Genomic DNA, 16,219 nt, shown 5'->3' on the forward strand with positions numbered 1-16,219 from the left:
AAAAACAAATACCAGGGAATACTTTAAGCCTCATTATTGAAAAAGCCTGATGAGTGCACACACATACATGTGTGTCCAGGATGACTGCAGTTTATTTTGCAATCATTTTTTGTACTAGCATCTACTTTGAGTCTATTTCCCCCTTGAGTTTGTAAGCTTCATGACTCCAGGAGACAGGGGACCAGGGTCCGTCTGTGTTCAGAAGCAGAGTCTTATGCCCCAAATATCAACTAATACAGCACAGATGTCTAGTAACCATTTTTTAAATGAATGACTGCCTGAATGCATCTTCCTAACCTGCAGTTTCTACTATCATCCTTTTTCCTCTTGTTTGTTTGGAAAATATTGTGTTGAATGTTCTTAGACTGTCAGCTTCTGACAGAGTCACTCTGGTCTTCCTTTATCTTGGCTTGGTTTCTAGGCTCCCTGTTCACTTGTTAACCTACTTTTCTTTTGAGTCCACATGATACGTGAGGACTTTTAATGCGACAGAACACAGACACAGGGATTTCTTTTGTTGTTACTTAATGTGAGGTGCTATGGGTAGAGGCAAAACGTTACATGATGATATGATAAAACGTCATATATACTACAGTTTCCCTTCTTTGGAGCTAAAGCAAAGAACCCGGGTCTCCTCTATTGCAGGCAGATTCTTTATCATCTGAGCCAGTAGGGAAGCCCAAAGTATAGGATCTCTTTTTTTTTTAATTCTATGATACCAAACCAAGATTTTACACAGAAAACACGTTTTCTTGTACTATTTTATACACTGTTCATGTCAGATCCATGGTAGATTATATCTTTCACTCAGTACATTAAAATGAAAAAAAGCAACCTAGAATGATACACTTAGTCTCTAAAATTAGAATAAGAGCTGATGAGACGACCAATAAGCCATTGTGTAGCAGCATTTTTAGTAGGAGTTGGAAAAACAAAGGCAATTTTGTGGAGATAAAATTTTACTAAGAATATCTTCTTATACCTGACAATACGCATTTATATAAATTAGAAATTTACTCTTCTAGTTTATAAGATTTTTAAAGCAAAGGTGTTAATGTGACAACTTTTACCCATAATAATTCTAATAAAATTTTTATTTTGGAATGCTTTTAAATTCACATATTAATATCAGTGATATCATTATATCACCTTTATAGAGATTTTTCTTCACAAAATGATGCATGTGAAATATAAATGACAATGGAAATACAGTGACCAGGTAGGTCAAGCATTGGAAGGCATTTGATTGAATAACCGAATTTCTGAAATGTAAATAAAAGTCACATTAAAATAAAATGTTAAAAAAATTAAATTTTCCATTCTCTCTAGCTATATAGGCCTCATAGGATCACTAGAATATATTATTTCAAGATAATTTTGCTAATATTTATGCATAAGAAAGAGTCAGGCTACAAACCGGTTTTATTAGAATTGTGTTTTTGATCATATGTGTATTTTTCACACTAAGATGCTCTTGTTTGATGAGAGAGATGCAGGGTTTAGGGGGAGCAGAATCTCCCATAAAATAGAATGCTGTTGGTTTTGTTGTGCCTGATGAAGAAGAGGAATGGGTGGTCTGCATTGAATTTGATGGAGGGGAGTTTAATTCTTACACTCACTTCACTCCCAGTACCAGCTGCAGCCTCTGCACCTTGTTCATTTACTTCCACAAAAGACTTATGGAAAACATTGGACAGAAATAGGTTTTTCTCTAAGGACATTCCTGAGAAATCAGCTTTGCTCTGGTTAAAGGCATTGCTCATCCCCATACTTCTCAAAGTTGACTTGATATCATAAGTCTCTTCCAGCTTGAACTTGGAAGATTTAACTGCAGGTTGCCCAACTCCATCATGTTTGTGCTAGTCTACTCACTCAGCTTCTCGTAGGTGATCACTGTTTCCAGCTGCAATTTGGAGCCGATGAAGAAAAAGTCAGTAATTTCCAGTTAAGAAATAGAGGTTGAGTGAGACCTCTAGATATTACATAGATGAATTATAATCATTCCTATTACCAAAGATAATAAAACACACACATTTGGAAGTTTTTTGTTTATAATGAGATCCTTCACACTGTTGACATATTATTTTGCAGATTAATAGTTCTCAGGATATAGGCTTAGTAGATTAGACCTTGAAATGAAAATGCTTCTGTGATAATTTGCAAGACAGCAACTACATACACAAATATATTAATATAAATATACATTTAGATGTCATTGATACAAAAGCATATACTCTAGGACATGTTGTATGCCAGGGAACAAAAAAAAATTATTTTTATTAGTTTTTAACTAGTTTAAAACTAGTTTATTAATTAATAAACTAACTTAATAGCTAATTTATTAAATTAGTTTTATTAACACAGTACACAATCCTTCAAAAACAAAATCTGAAATAAAATAAAATGTCTAAAATCACACCAGTATGAAACTAGTAGCTATAAATCACAGAAAAAAAGAAAGGAAAATCCTTCTATCTTAAGAGTAATAACTTTTTAAATAGTGATTTTGAAGCTGCTTTTTCTCTTGATATTTAAAATTTTGAAACAATAAATATATATGTATATACACATATGTGTACATAGAGAGGCTACAAAGCAATGTTTGATTTTTCAAATAACATGTTTGTTTAAAGCACATGCTTTTGCTACTTCAAAGTTTTCTTGATCCAAATATTGCTATCAAAGACACATATGTAAATGATGTGCATTAAGTGACAATGTTTTCAGGTCAGGAACTTGCATTTTCTAAAAAAAGGCTTATCTTATAATGATGTAACTCTAATAGTTTAATATTCACACTTGGTCTTATTTTTACCATCCTCTCCAGTTTCACAAATTTTATGACACTATCTAGAAATCTTTCTAAACACTAGTAGGGCAGTGGAAGCAGAAATATAAACAATCTGGCACACATGAGAATTATCACAGGGCAAAGACACACAGACCACTTATTGCATGTGAATTGCTCAGAAACGTGGTCTGAGCAAAATCAGGCTTAAGAGATATTTAATTGATGAATAACTTGAATAATAACTTGAAGATGTACTGATAGAGACTATATCTTCTGAAGAATGTTTACTTGATAAAAAAAAAAAAGTGTTCTTTAAACAATATTTTAGACTCTGTTTAATGTTTTTAAATGTATGTCTAAAGCTCACTTAAACATAAAGTTAATGAACTAGGTTCTACCAGAAGGAGGAAAAAGACCTATACTACCTGAAAGATTGTTATGATCAATCTACACAGCTTTGTTACTCATGATAAATATCTCTAACTGTTGTTTGTGTAACTACTTGATGCTAAAGGTTTCTGTAGACTACTTAACCTTCCTGAGGAATAGTAACATCAACCTTACAAAATTTTGTAAAGCTTAAATGATAATGTGAAAATACAGTATCTAGGGCTGAAGGTATGTTGTTTGCCTTCCTGTACAGCAATTAAAGAACTGGGAGATTGTGTCTTTATGTTTTTCCCAGGAGGGATAAACACTAGAACCATCTTCATGTTAAACTGATGTCTTTTTTAAAAAGTTATTTTTCCATGTAAATAAATGTTCCCAGGTGGTGCTAGTGGTAAAGAACCTGCCTGCGAATGCAGGAGACATAAAAGACACAGGTTTGATCCCTGGGTCGGGAAGGTCCTCTGGAGAAGGAAATGGCTACCCATCCCAGTATTCTTGCTTGGAGAATCCCATGGGCAGAGGAGCTTGATGGGTCCATGACACAGAGTCAAACATGACTAAAGCGACTTTGTGTTTGCAAAATAGACACTGACTCACAGAGAAAAAACAAATGTTACCAAAGGGGAGAGGACAAGAGAGAGATATGAACAGACTGATCCCTTTACCTGATCCAGTCCACCAGTGTTTTCTGGCAGTAGTATGAGCAGACTGAGGTCACGGCTCTCATAGTAGAGTTGAAGGCCTATGGCTTGTGGGTTTTCTATGTAAAATACTCAAAGTTTTTCTTTCATGGACATCATTTGCACTGGTTTGCTTGTAATCTGTAGAATGTATGCAGCAAAATCACTGGGGAGGTCTCTCACCAAATTCTTAATTCTTTAGCAACATTGAGTCAAAGATGGTGATCCTCTGCCAAAAGCTGAATAAAATTATCCAAACCTTGCTTTCTGGAAATATGTGTTCTACTGGATAACATCATCAATAAATGACGTGGGAGTTTCTTTCTCTGGCAGTATTATGCCATCCTCTGTGAATCACAGCAAGCTGGATTCTACCAAACACTTAAGAGTATGTAATTTTATGCAAACTATGCAAATGCCAATGATTCAGAAACTAAGTTGCATTTCAGATTCAAACATTTGAGACAGTCTTTTAATATCATAAAACTGAAATTCACTTAAGAGAATGAAAACACAAGCAATAAACTAGGAGCTAAGAATTGCAAAACACATGTTTGATAAAGTACCGTTATCCGAAATTTGTGAAGAATTCTTAAAACTCAACAGTGGTAAAGCAATGAACCCTACTTAAAAAATAGGCAAAAGATCTGAACTGATACCTCACCAAAGGAAGACCTACAGCGTAAGAAAAGATGTTCAATCCTATGTGCTGAGGGAATTGCAAATTAAAAGAGAAGATACCACTCCACAGCTAATAGAATGGCTAAAAATTCAAAACCCGGATGACACAAACCTCTAGTGAAGGTGGAACTGACATTCTCTGCCAGTGAGAATGTAAAGTGGAAGTCGCACCAGATGGCAGTGCAGTGATTTCTTACAAGGCTAAACACGACCTTACCACGTGATCCAGCAACTGTGCGCTTGGGTGGTCACCAAAATGAGTTAACATGTTCACACAAAATTTTGCACACAAATGCTTATAGCAGCTTTAGTGTAACTACCGAAAGCTGGAAAGAACCAAAATGCCCTTCAGAAAGATGAATGGATAAACAAACTCTTACATCCATACAATGGGAGATTATTCAGCAATAAAGTGAAATGACCTATCAAGCCACAAAAAGGCATGGAGGAAGTTTAAGTACGTATTGCTAAGTGGAAGAAGGTGGTCCAAGAAGACTGCATACTTTGAGATTCCAATTAGATGGCATTCTGAAAAAGGCAAAACTATAGAGACAGTACAAAGATCAGCAGTTGCCAGAGACTTAGAGGGAGGGATGAATGTGTTGAGTACAGGGCATTTTTAGGACAATGAAATTATTTTGTTTGATACTGTAATGGTGGATACATGACATTATGAAATGTTAGTAAAGCCAATGGTAAACGAAAGTAAAACCCTACAGTTCAGACATTGTAGACTTGTTATTTATCCACTCTATGTGGAGCTAAATGTCAATCACAAAGTCCTACCTTTCTGCTAAGGTAGTGGCCATGTGACCAGGGCTGTTCGTTCAGGATGCTTGTGATGAAATGATTGTCTCAAGGATAAGCGTATGAGTGGGACCAACCAGAGTCTTCTTTGGGAGCATTCTGTTAGAGCTAGCAGCCAAGACTCTCTGTATTAATAGCAGAGTTGTGAAGCTAGAATACAGGGCAGTCATATTCCCTTGTTATATGGATAAATTCCATCTTTAATATTAGAGAATGAGAGCAATAATAATGGGTCAAGGGTAGAGGCAGAGAGAACAGATTATGTTTGAGACTCTAGAGGTCCCACTCCTGGTTCCTCTTGGTTGCTTTGATGTTGTTTAGTCTCTTATTCATGTCCAACTCTTTTGCGAAACCATGAACTGTAGCCCGCCAATGTCTTCTGTCCATGGGATTTTCCAGGCAAGAATACTGAAGTGGGTTGCCATTTTCTTCTCCAGGGGATCTTCTCGACCAGGGTATCGAACCCACACCTCCCACATTGGCAGGTGGGTTCTTTACCACTGTGCCATCAAGGAAGCTCTTGAGCTAACACTAAAATAATTCTCATGTCACTGGAGCTAGTTTGGAATGCTTTCCTATCACCTGCAGCTGAAAATTCCTAGTGATTTTATTAAGCCAAGTAACTATCCAGCTTATTTCTAGTTAGCCTGTTGGATTATAAATTCAGTCCCTTCTCTATCCTTACACCACTGATTATCTGAAAACTGCCTATTGCACACAACCATATGGTTAGAATAATATGTCCTCAGCAGCACTGTTTAAGTGAGATCATCCACCCAGGGCTAAAATGTTTGCACAAACTTTGGCCAGTCAGTTCCTTACCTAGGAATTTGGAATGTGACCTATCAAACTGATCTCTAGAATGGAGGTTAGACTTCAGATTGAGAGAAAAAGGATGGGAGAAACAGAGTTGAAAAGATAGAGAATCACTTCAGTTCAGTTCAGCCGCTCAGTTGTGTCCAACTCTTTGCATCCCCATGGACCACAGCACGCCAGGCCTCCCTGTCCATCACCAACTCCCAGAGTTTACTCAAACCCATGTCCACTGAGTCGGTGATGCCATCCAACCATCTCATCCTCTGTTGTCCCCTTCTCCTCCTGCCCTCAATCTTTCCCAGCATCAGAGTCTTTTCAAATGAGTCAGCTCTTCGCATCAGGTGGCCAAGGTACTGATAGAGAATGAATCCTGACAATGTTTGAATACTTGTTTCCACTCAAGTCCCAAGACCCAGCCCTTGGGTGTGTCTGTGACCTTCCGTTAACCTCCCTTGTTACTGAAGTAAATTCCTACTAGAAAAACAAGTGTTCTGTGTGCCAGCCCAGAGGGAAACCTTAAAGAAAGAGATGAGCTTTTACAATGTTTTCTATTTATTTTTCTTCTGGAAAAGTAAGAGTTTGGTATAAGATAGTGCAGTACTTCTGCCTGGAAAATCCCATGGACGGAGGAGCCTGGTAGGCTGCAGTCCATGGGGTCGCTAGGAGTCGGACACGACTGAGTGACTTCACTTTCACTTTTCACTTTCATGCATTGGAGGAGGAAATGGCAACCCACTCCAGTGTTCTTGCCTGGAGGATCCCAGGGACGGGGGAGCCTGGTGGGCTGCCGTCTATGGGGTCACACAGAGTCGGACACGACTGAAGTGACTTAGCAGCAGTAGCAGTGCTAGTTTAGTAGAACAAGAACAGAACTAGTAAGTGAAGAGCGTGGAATCTTGGTTCTGGCAGCCTTCTCACTGAAGCACAGCTCTAGTCACTTGGGGCTTCGCCACTGGCTCATCGGTAGAGCATCCGCCTGCCACTGCAGGAGACCCAGGTTCGATCCTTGGGTCGGGAAGATCCCCTGGAGGAGGAAATGGCTACCCACTCCAGTATTCTTGCTTGGAAAATCCCATAGAAAGGGGAGCCTGGCGGGCTACAGTCACAAAGTCTTTGTAGGGTCACAAACAGCGATTAACACATGCACACACACAAACACTGGACATTTAAAGGTTGTTTCCTCTATTGACTTGGGAAACTGTAATGCAACCAAAATAAATAAAATTGACATGAATCTAGTCACTTAGCCACACTGCATTTCTAAGCTGGGAAATGAATGCAGTAAATGCCTCACCTACACTACTACCACAGTCGCAGCAAGGAGTGAGTGATAAAATATGTGCGTGGTCTATCTTCAGAGAATAAAATAATGAAAGGGTAATGTCCAGATTACTGGGGACATGGGATGAAACTGGGGCTTTTAGGTCAGTCGTCCCTCCCCGAGTAAAGAGCCATAGTTTACAGGAACATATATTCAGATAGAATGAATTTAAAATAGAATTTCATTTGCAATATCTTATAAAATGCATACTGGTTACTAACAGGCTCCTACCTTGTTTATTTTGAAAGACTTTTCTGTGGCATTTTGGAATAAGAATTGATGTTCCCAGACTCCTTTAAAGTAAAGGGCATTCACCAGAACCATTCTGGTTGTAGGATCCACAGCATCATCAGGTAGGAGATTCAGGATTTTTCCTACAGGAGCAAAGGGACAGATTCCAAATGATACAGTTACATCGTGGTGAAATGCCACACTTATAAAACTGATGATTATGAAATACTATTAAATGGAACATACAGGAATTCAAACTAGGAAGTCAGTATTGATAGAATACTTTTAATATCAACAGATCTATTTAGATTTCTTCTAATTTTTTTTTTTTTTTTTTTTTGTAGACCATTTTTAAAGTTCTTACTGAATTTGTTACAATACCGCTTCTGTCTTATGTTTTGTTTTTTTGGCCACAAGTCATGTGAGATCTTAGCTCCCCAACCAGGGATCAAACCCATACCTCATGTTTTGGAAGGCAAGAGCCCAGCCCCACTAGACTGCCAGGGGCATCCCCTGTTTAAATTTCATCTGTTGTTTCAATGCTGCTAAGTCGCTTCAGTCGTGTCTGACTCTGTGCAACCCCATAGACGGCCTCCTACCAGGCTCCCCTGTCCCTGGGATTCTCCAGGAAGAACACTGGAGTGGGTTGCCATTTCCTTTTCCAATGCATGGAAGTGAAAAATGAAAGAGAAGTCGCTCAGTCGTGTCCGACTCTTAGCGACCTCATAGACTGCAGCCTACCAGGCTCCTCCATCCATGGGATTTTCCAGGCAAAAGTACTGGAGTGGGGTGCCATTGCCTTCTCCAATGAAAGGCAATAGTGTCCTTTTTTCTAGACCAGAAATCAATCCAAGGACTCCGGTTGCATTTAGCTTTCATTTCCTCTTAGTCTTCTTTAATCTGAGGCAGTTCCTCATTCATTCTTTGTCTTTCATGACCTTGATACTTTTGAAAAACAAAATTGTAGAATGCGTAATTCTTGGTTCAGATTTGTCTGATGCTGCCTCAAGATAATACTTAGGTTATGCATTTGGGAGAGAATATTACTCTTGTGGGCTGAATTTTGTCCTCCCCAAAAGATACATTCATTCTTAACCCCCAGTCCCTGTAAATGTGGTCTTATTTCAAAATAGGGTCTTTGCAGGTAGAATCAAGTTAAAATGAAGTCATACTGGATTAGGTTGGGGCTATAATTCAATGACTGCGTTCTTATAAAAGAAGGGAAATTCAGAACAGACACATGGACTGTTAAAACACAGAGACAAAGGAAAGCAAAAGAAGAAAGCCATGTATCAACAGAGGTAAAGATCAGAGAGATGCTTCTATAAGCCAAGGTTTGCCAGCAACCATGAGCGACTAGAAGAGAGGCATGGAATGGCTTCTTTCCTAAAACTTTCCAAAGGAGTAGAAGCCTGGCGTGCCACAGTTCATGAGGTTGTGAAGAGTCAGACACAACTTAGCGACTGAACAGCAACAGAGCCATGTTAACACCTTAATTTCAGAAGTGCAGCCTCCAGAATTGTGTTGTTGCATTGTTTCACACTAAGTCATGTCTGACTCTTTGCGACCCCATGGACTGTAGCCCGCCAGGCTCCTGTGTCCATGCAATTTCCCAGGCAAGAATACCGGAGTGGGTTGTCATTCCTTCTTCAAGGGATCGTCCCAACCCAGGGATGAAACCTGCATCTCCTGCATCCCCTGCATTGGTAGGCAGATTCTTTACCACTGAGCCACTAGGAAAGCACCAGAACTATCAGAGGCTATATTTCCATTGGTTTAAACCACACAGTTTGTGGTCATCTGCTATGGCAGCCCTCGGATTTATGGCACATTTCTGTCATCATAGGGAGATCTGGACAGCTCTGTGATCTGGTGAAATGGATTCTGTCATGCTCCTTGAGCGCATCAGCCTATATGGGGAAGATGGCAAGACACTTACACAAACCAATCTTATGAGCATGACAGTTTCTCTCTATTCAGCTCTGAAAGACTTTGCTGGGGTGAAAGATAGCACATGGGTCGTTCCCTGCCTTCCTGTCTGTAAGGCCCCCTCCTGTCTTCCAGAGAACCACGAAGGCAGAGGGCAGGAATTTGAGAGCTGAGATTTAGTTCAGCTCTGGCACTATAATTGCTTCCATTTCTAGTGGAAAGAACCTGCTTGTCAATGCAGGTAGAAATAAGAGACATGGATTCGATCTCTGTATCAGGAAGATTCCCCTGGAGGAGGGCATGGCAACCCACTCCAGTATTCTTGCCTGGAGGAGCCCATGGACCAAGGAGCCTGGTGAGCTGTAGTCAATAGGGTCGCAAAGAGTTGGACATGACTGAAGTGACTTAGCACAGCTACTATGCTGAGTCTGTGTTGTGTATTTCAATGTGCTTTTGCCTGTACAATCACGTTTGTTTCTCATATGAACTGGAACAATGCAAATAGTTTCTTTCTGTAAATACAGGCTAATCTATAATTCTCAAACCAGGCTCACATTTGGATAAATCCAAATAGGCATAAGTTAGGGAAAACAGTCACTCCTGCCTCAGCATGGCTGATGAGTCACTAGTTCAATGAAAAAAAGAACTGAGAATTTAGGGCTGCCAGCTTCCTCAATTCACTTCAATAAACATTAATGTTTGGAGCAACTACCATAAGCGAGGCTGTTATGTGTTAGTGATTCAAAGCAGAAACTCAAAAAAGGTAGTAATATTGCACTTGAGTCTTTGAATCTAGTGGGAGAGGTAGGGACTTCAATGAACAACTGAACAATTGTTAACTTTAGGAGCAACATGGTGTCAAGATAAAGGTTCCCAAAGGGGTTTTGAGAGCAAGTAGAAAGGCTCTTATCCCTGAGGGAGGCCCTGAGTTGTTATCCAGTGGCCATGAAGGGGCTAGGAGTGGCAGAAGATGGGACAGTTTCAGACTGCGGGGACACAGGAGCAGGTGTATGGGGTCGTGAGGTAGCACAGGAATCTTCCAGGATTCTGTGCCACTTAGAATTCCTGAGCATTAATTTTGAGTCAGAGAATGACAAGAGTTGAAGTAGAGAGACAGGAAAGATCTCTGAGGTAACGCTGAGCTTCTATGTCAGTTTAGGAAGTTAGGATTCATCTTTTGTTACAAGTCCAAGCAATTGACTATCTTGGTTTGTCCGGGACTGAGACTTTCAGATACTAAAGTCAGGAAATCCCCAGGCAAGCTAAGGCAAAATTGTCACCAGAGCATAAAGTGTATCATGTTCCCAAGCTTGGGATATTAGTGGAATTGATGTGCAAGCAGCAGCAGTGCAGTGCTGGAGCAGCGAGCAGCCAAGAGGAGATACCACACATCCAAGCCTTGTCTAACTCAATGAAACTATTAGCCATTCTGTGTAGGGCCACCCAAAACATATGGGTCATGATGGAGAATTCTGACAAAATGTGGTCCACTGGAGAAGGGAATGGCAAATCACTTCAGTATTCTTGCCTTGAGAACCCCTTGAACAGTATAAAAAGGCAAAACAATATCACATTGAAAGATGAATTCCCCATGTTGGTAGGTGCCCAATATGCTACTGGAGATCAGGGGAGAAGTAACTCCAGAAAGAATGAAGAAATGGAGCCAAAGCAAAAACAACACCCAGTTGCAGATGTGACTGGTGATGGAAGCAAGGTCCGATGTTGTAAAGAGCAATACTGCATAGGAACCTGGAATGTTAGGTCCATGAATCAGGGCAAATTGGAAGTGGTCAAACAGGGGTTTGACCTGAGTACAAGAGTGAACGTTGACATTTTAGGAATCAGGGAGCTAAAATGGACTGGAATGGATGAATTTAACTCAGATGACCATCATATCTACGACTGTGGGCAAGAATCCTTTAGAAGAAATGGAGTAGCCATCATAGTCAACAAAAGAGTCTGAGATGCAGTACTTGGATGCAATCTCAGAAATGACAGAATGATCTCTCTTTGTTTCCAAGGCAAACCATTCAATATCACAGTAATCCAAGTCTATGCCCCAACCAGTAATGCTGAAGAAGCTGAAGTTGAATAGGTCTATGAAGACCTACAAGACCTTCTAGAACTAACACCCTTAAAAGATATCTTTTTCATTATAGGGGACTGAAATGGAAAAGTAGGAAGTTAAGAAACACCTGGAGTAACAGGCAAATTTGGCCTTGGAATACAGAATGAAGAAGGACAAAGGCTAATAGAGTTTTGCCAAGAGAACGCACTGGTCATAGCAAACACCCTCTTCCAACAACACAAGAGAAGATGTTACACATGGACGTAACCAGATGGTCAATACTGAAATCAGATTGATTATATTCCTTGCAGCCAAAGATGGAGAAGCTCTATACAGTCAGCAAAAACAAGACCGGGAGCTGACTGTGGCTCAGATCATGAACTCCTTATTGCCAAATTCAGACTTAAACTGAAGAAAGTAGGGAAAACCACTAGACCATTCAGGTATGACCTAAATCAAACCCCTTATGATTATACAGTGGAAGTGAGAAATAGATTTAAGGGACTAGATCTGATAGAGTACCTGATGAACTATGAATGGAGGTTCGTGACATTGTACAGGAGAGAGGGATCAAAACCATCCCCATGGAAAAGAAATGCAAAAAAGCAAAACGGCTGTCTGGGGAGGCCTTACAAATAGCTGTGAGAAGAAGAGAAGCGAAAAGCAAAGGAGAAAAGGAAAGATATAAGCATCTGAATGCAGAATTCCAAAGAATAGCAAGGAGAGATGAGAAAGCCTTCCTCAGTGATCAATGCAAAGAAGTAGAGGAAAACAACAGAATGGGAAGACTAGAGATCTCTTCAAGAAAATTAGAGATACCAAGGGAACATTTCATGCAAAGATGGGCTCGATAAAGGACAGAAATGGTATGGACCTAAAAGAAGCAGAAGATATTAAGAGGTGGCAAGAATATACAGAGGAACTATATGAAAAAGATCTTCATGACCCAGATAACCACAATGGTGTGATCACTGACCTAGAGCCAGACATCCTGGAATGTGAACTCAAGTGGGCCTTAGAAAGCATCACTATGAACAAAGCTAGTGGAGGTGATGGAATTCCAATTGAGCTATTTCAGATCCTGAAAGATGATGCTGTGAAAGTGCTGCATTCAATATGCCAGCAAATATGAAAAACTCGGCAGTGGCCACAGGACTGGAAAAGGTCAGTTTTCATTCCAATCCCAAAAAAAGGCAATGCCAAAGAATGCTCAAACTACAGCACAATTGCACTCATCTCACACGCTAGTAAAGTAATGCTCAAAATTCTCCAAGCCAGGCTTCAGCAATACATGAGCCATGAACTTACACATGTTCAAGCTGGCTTTAGAAAAGGCAGAGGAACCAGAGATCAAATTGCCAACATCCACTGGATCATCAAAAAAGCAAGAGAGTTCCAGAAAAACATCTACTTCTGCTTTATGGACTATGGCAAAGCCGTTGACTGTGTGAATCACAATAAACTGTGGACAATTCTGAAAGAGATGGGAATACCAGACCACCTGACCTGTCTCCTGAGAAACCTATATTCAGGTCAGGAAGCAACAGTTATAACTGGACAGGGAAAAACAAACTGGTTCCAAATAGGAAAAGGAGTACATCAAGGCTGTATACTGTCACCCTGCTTATTTAACTTCTATGCAGAGTACATCATGAGAAACGCTGGACTGGAAGAAGCACAAGCTGGAATCAAGATTGACGGAAGAAATATCAATAACCTCAGATATGCAGATGACACCACCCTTATGGCAGAAAGTGAAAAGGAACTAAAAAGCCTCTTGATGAAAGTGAAAGAGGAGAGTGAAAAAGTTGGCTTAAAGCTCAACATTCAGAAAACGAAGATCATGGCATCTGGTCCCATCACTTCATGGCAAATAGATGGAGAAACAGTGAAAACAGTGTCAGACTTTATTTTTGGGGGCTCCAAAATCACTGCAGATGGTGACTGTAGCCATGAAATTAAAAGACGCTTACTCCTTGGAAGGAAAGTTATGACCAACCTAGATAGCATATTCAAAAGTAGAGATATTAATTTGCCAACAAAGGTCCGCCTAGTCAAGGCTATGGTTTTTCCATTGGTCATGTATGGATGTGAGAGTTGGACTATAAAGAATGCTGAGTGCCAAAGAATTGATGCTTTTGAACTGTGGTGCTGGAGAAGACTCTTGAGAGTCCCTTGGACTGCAAGGACATCCAAACAGTCCATCCTAAAGGAGACCAGTCCTGGGTGTTTATTGGAAGGACTGATACTGAGGCTGAAACTCCAATACTTTGGCCACCTCATGCCAAATGAGTTGACTCATTGTAAAAGACCCTGACACTGGGAGGGATTGGGGGCAGGAGTAGAAGGGGACGACAGAGGATGAGATGGCTGGATGGCAGCACTGACTCGATGGACATGAGTCTGAGTGAACTCCAGGAGTTGGTGATGGACAGGGATGCCTGGTGTGCTGCAATTCATGGGGTTGCAAAGAGTCAGACACGACTGAGCAACTGAACTGAACTTTACTGAGAGAATTCATTAATTTCAAACTGAAGCTGTTAATATTTAAGTAGCATTGAAATAAAACAAGAGTAAGCAACATCCAGCAATACATTTATAGAAATGGACCCAAATTGGAATTTATCTAAGATTAAATCTATCACATTCATAGTGAAACCTTTTCATAATTAGCCTATTATTAACTAGCTGTGAACTAGGATATTTCTGTGAACCAAAATTCTGTTATTACTCTTTTTAAGCCATGACGTATCTTGTAAATTACAAGACTAAGGAGATATTCTCAGTCCAAACTGACAGAATATGTACCCTGCCTCTCTCATTCAAGATTATTATCTGTCTCATTTCTACATTTGTCATGGAGGCCACCCTCTTGGGTGGCAGTTCTGTCACTTGGTCTTTATATTGCTGTATGATATAGAGCTGAATTTATTTGCTTCTATTTTTATTTAAAACACACACATTTATGTTTACACATGCATAGATACATATATATATGGCTATTAGATTATATGTTTTGCTATATAAGGTCTTCTTTGATGGTTCAGATGGTAAAGAATCCGCCTGCAATGCAGAAGACATGGGTTTGACCCCTGGGTTGGGAAGATCCCCTGGAGGAGGGCATGGCAACCCACTCCAGTATTCTTGTCTGGAGAATTCCATGGACAGAGGAGCCTGGCAGGCTGCAGTCCCTGGGGGTCACAAAAAGTCAAGACACTAATGAGTGGCTTTTACTTTTGCTTTGATATATAAGGCTATGCCCACACACACGCTGTGATTTGAGAATGCTTACATCAAATTAATAACTGCTTATACAATAATACTGTTCTGCTATTTTAATTCTCTTCATGGATTCATTAGATTTGTCCAGACAAGCAGGGACTGAACAAAGTAACAACCAAACAAAGCATGAGGAACAAAATTCACTTGATTTTTCTATTTGTGTCGTTTAAAATCATTTATTATTTTATTTATTTATTGTTGGTTGCACTGGTGCTTTGCTGCTTTGCACGGGCATTCAGGCTTTCTGTAGTTGAGGTGACTGGGTGCTACTCTCTAAGTGGGGTTTCCCTTATTTTGGAGTCTAGACTCTCGACTCACAGGCTACAGTAGTTGCCCTGCAGCCTGTGGGATCTTCCCTGAGAAACTGTGTCCCCTACATGGAAAGGCAGATTCTTAACCACTGGACCACCAAAGAAGTCCTCTATTTGTGTTTTTAAGAAAATCCTTCTAAGATTAGAAAGATGATGACTAACGCTATCCAAATATGAGCCATGACTTTCTTGAAATATTTTAATAATCAAAACAATTTTTTTTAAACATTGAACCAAACTTGATAACCTCATCCCTACAACCGATTTTGCCAGAGAACAGGCATTCTTAAATGGTTTTCCTAGAAACAGCTGTCAGTTGATTCACTCTCTCAGACTTATTTTTTAAGGTCTGGAAAATTTGTGTGTCTTTTATTTTGGAAGACATGATTGTAAAATGTGGATTATTTGGGTTTCAGGAGAGGAATGAAAGTGAAAGCAAAAAAAAAGAAACATTTCATTTTAAGACATAGAGGATAGTTGATCTTTCTTACTCACCTAGGCCATTTGGGCTGCAGTGGTCCCTTTGGTGCCTAAATACACCATGGCCAAGGAAGCTGAGATGCCCCAGGGAGAAAAGAAGATATTTTTACCGTCAGCAGATTCAGCTAGCTTTTTGCCAAACTCCAGAGCAAATTGGTTGACAGATTTTGCTATAGAGTCTATTGGGAAGATATAAGAAAAGTAAGGCAGTTAAAGATCGTGTTAATAATCCTTTCCATTTATTTTATTTTTGTACATGGATTTTTTGGCTTACACAATTATCTTTTTTATCACACTCATTGAAATGACAAAAGAATGTATTATCCAATGTAAAATCTATATGGGCCTTCCCCAGTGGCTCAATGGTAAACAATTGGCCTGCCAATGCAAGACACATGGGTTCAATCCTTGGAGCAGGAAGATCCCCCGGAG

The 16,219-nt window shown here is 39.8% G+C and overlaps 1 protein-coding gene across 1 annotated transcript; it reads right to left on the reverse strand.

Annotated features, from left to right (window-relative positions):
* Positions 1 to 1,079: 1,079 nt before the first annotated feature.
* On the reverse strand, positions 1,080 to 15,890 carry SERPINB10 (serpin family B member 10; the record flags this gene model as incomplete). Its single annotated transcript, XM_061399416.1, is given in 5 exon segments — positions 1,080 to 1,816; positions 1,819 to 1,903; positions 3,847 to 4,002; positions 7,718 to 7,860; positions 15,803 to 15,890. Coding segments are annotated over 5 exon segments (789 nt in total), but the record flags the coding sequence as incomplete, so codon positions are not given.
* Positions 15,891 to 16,219: the final 329 nt, after the last annotated feature.

The sequence above is a fragment of the Bos javanicus genome, chromosome 24 (genome assembly GCF_032452875.1).
Source record: "Bos javanicus breed banteng chromosome 24, ARS-OSU_banteng_1.0, whole genome shotgun sequence".
NCBI lineage: Eukaryota > Metazoa > Chordata > Mammalia > Artiodactyla > Bovidae > Bos > Bos javanicus.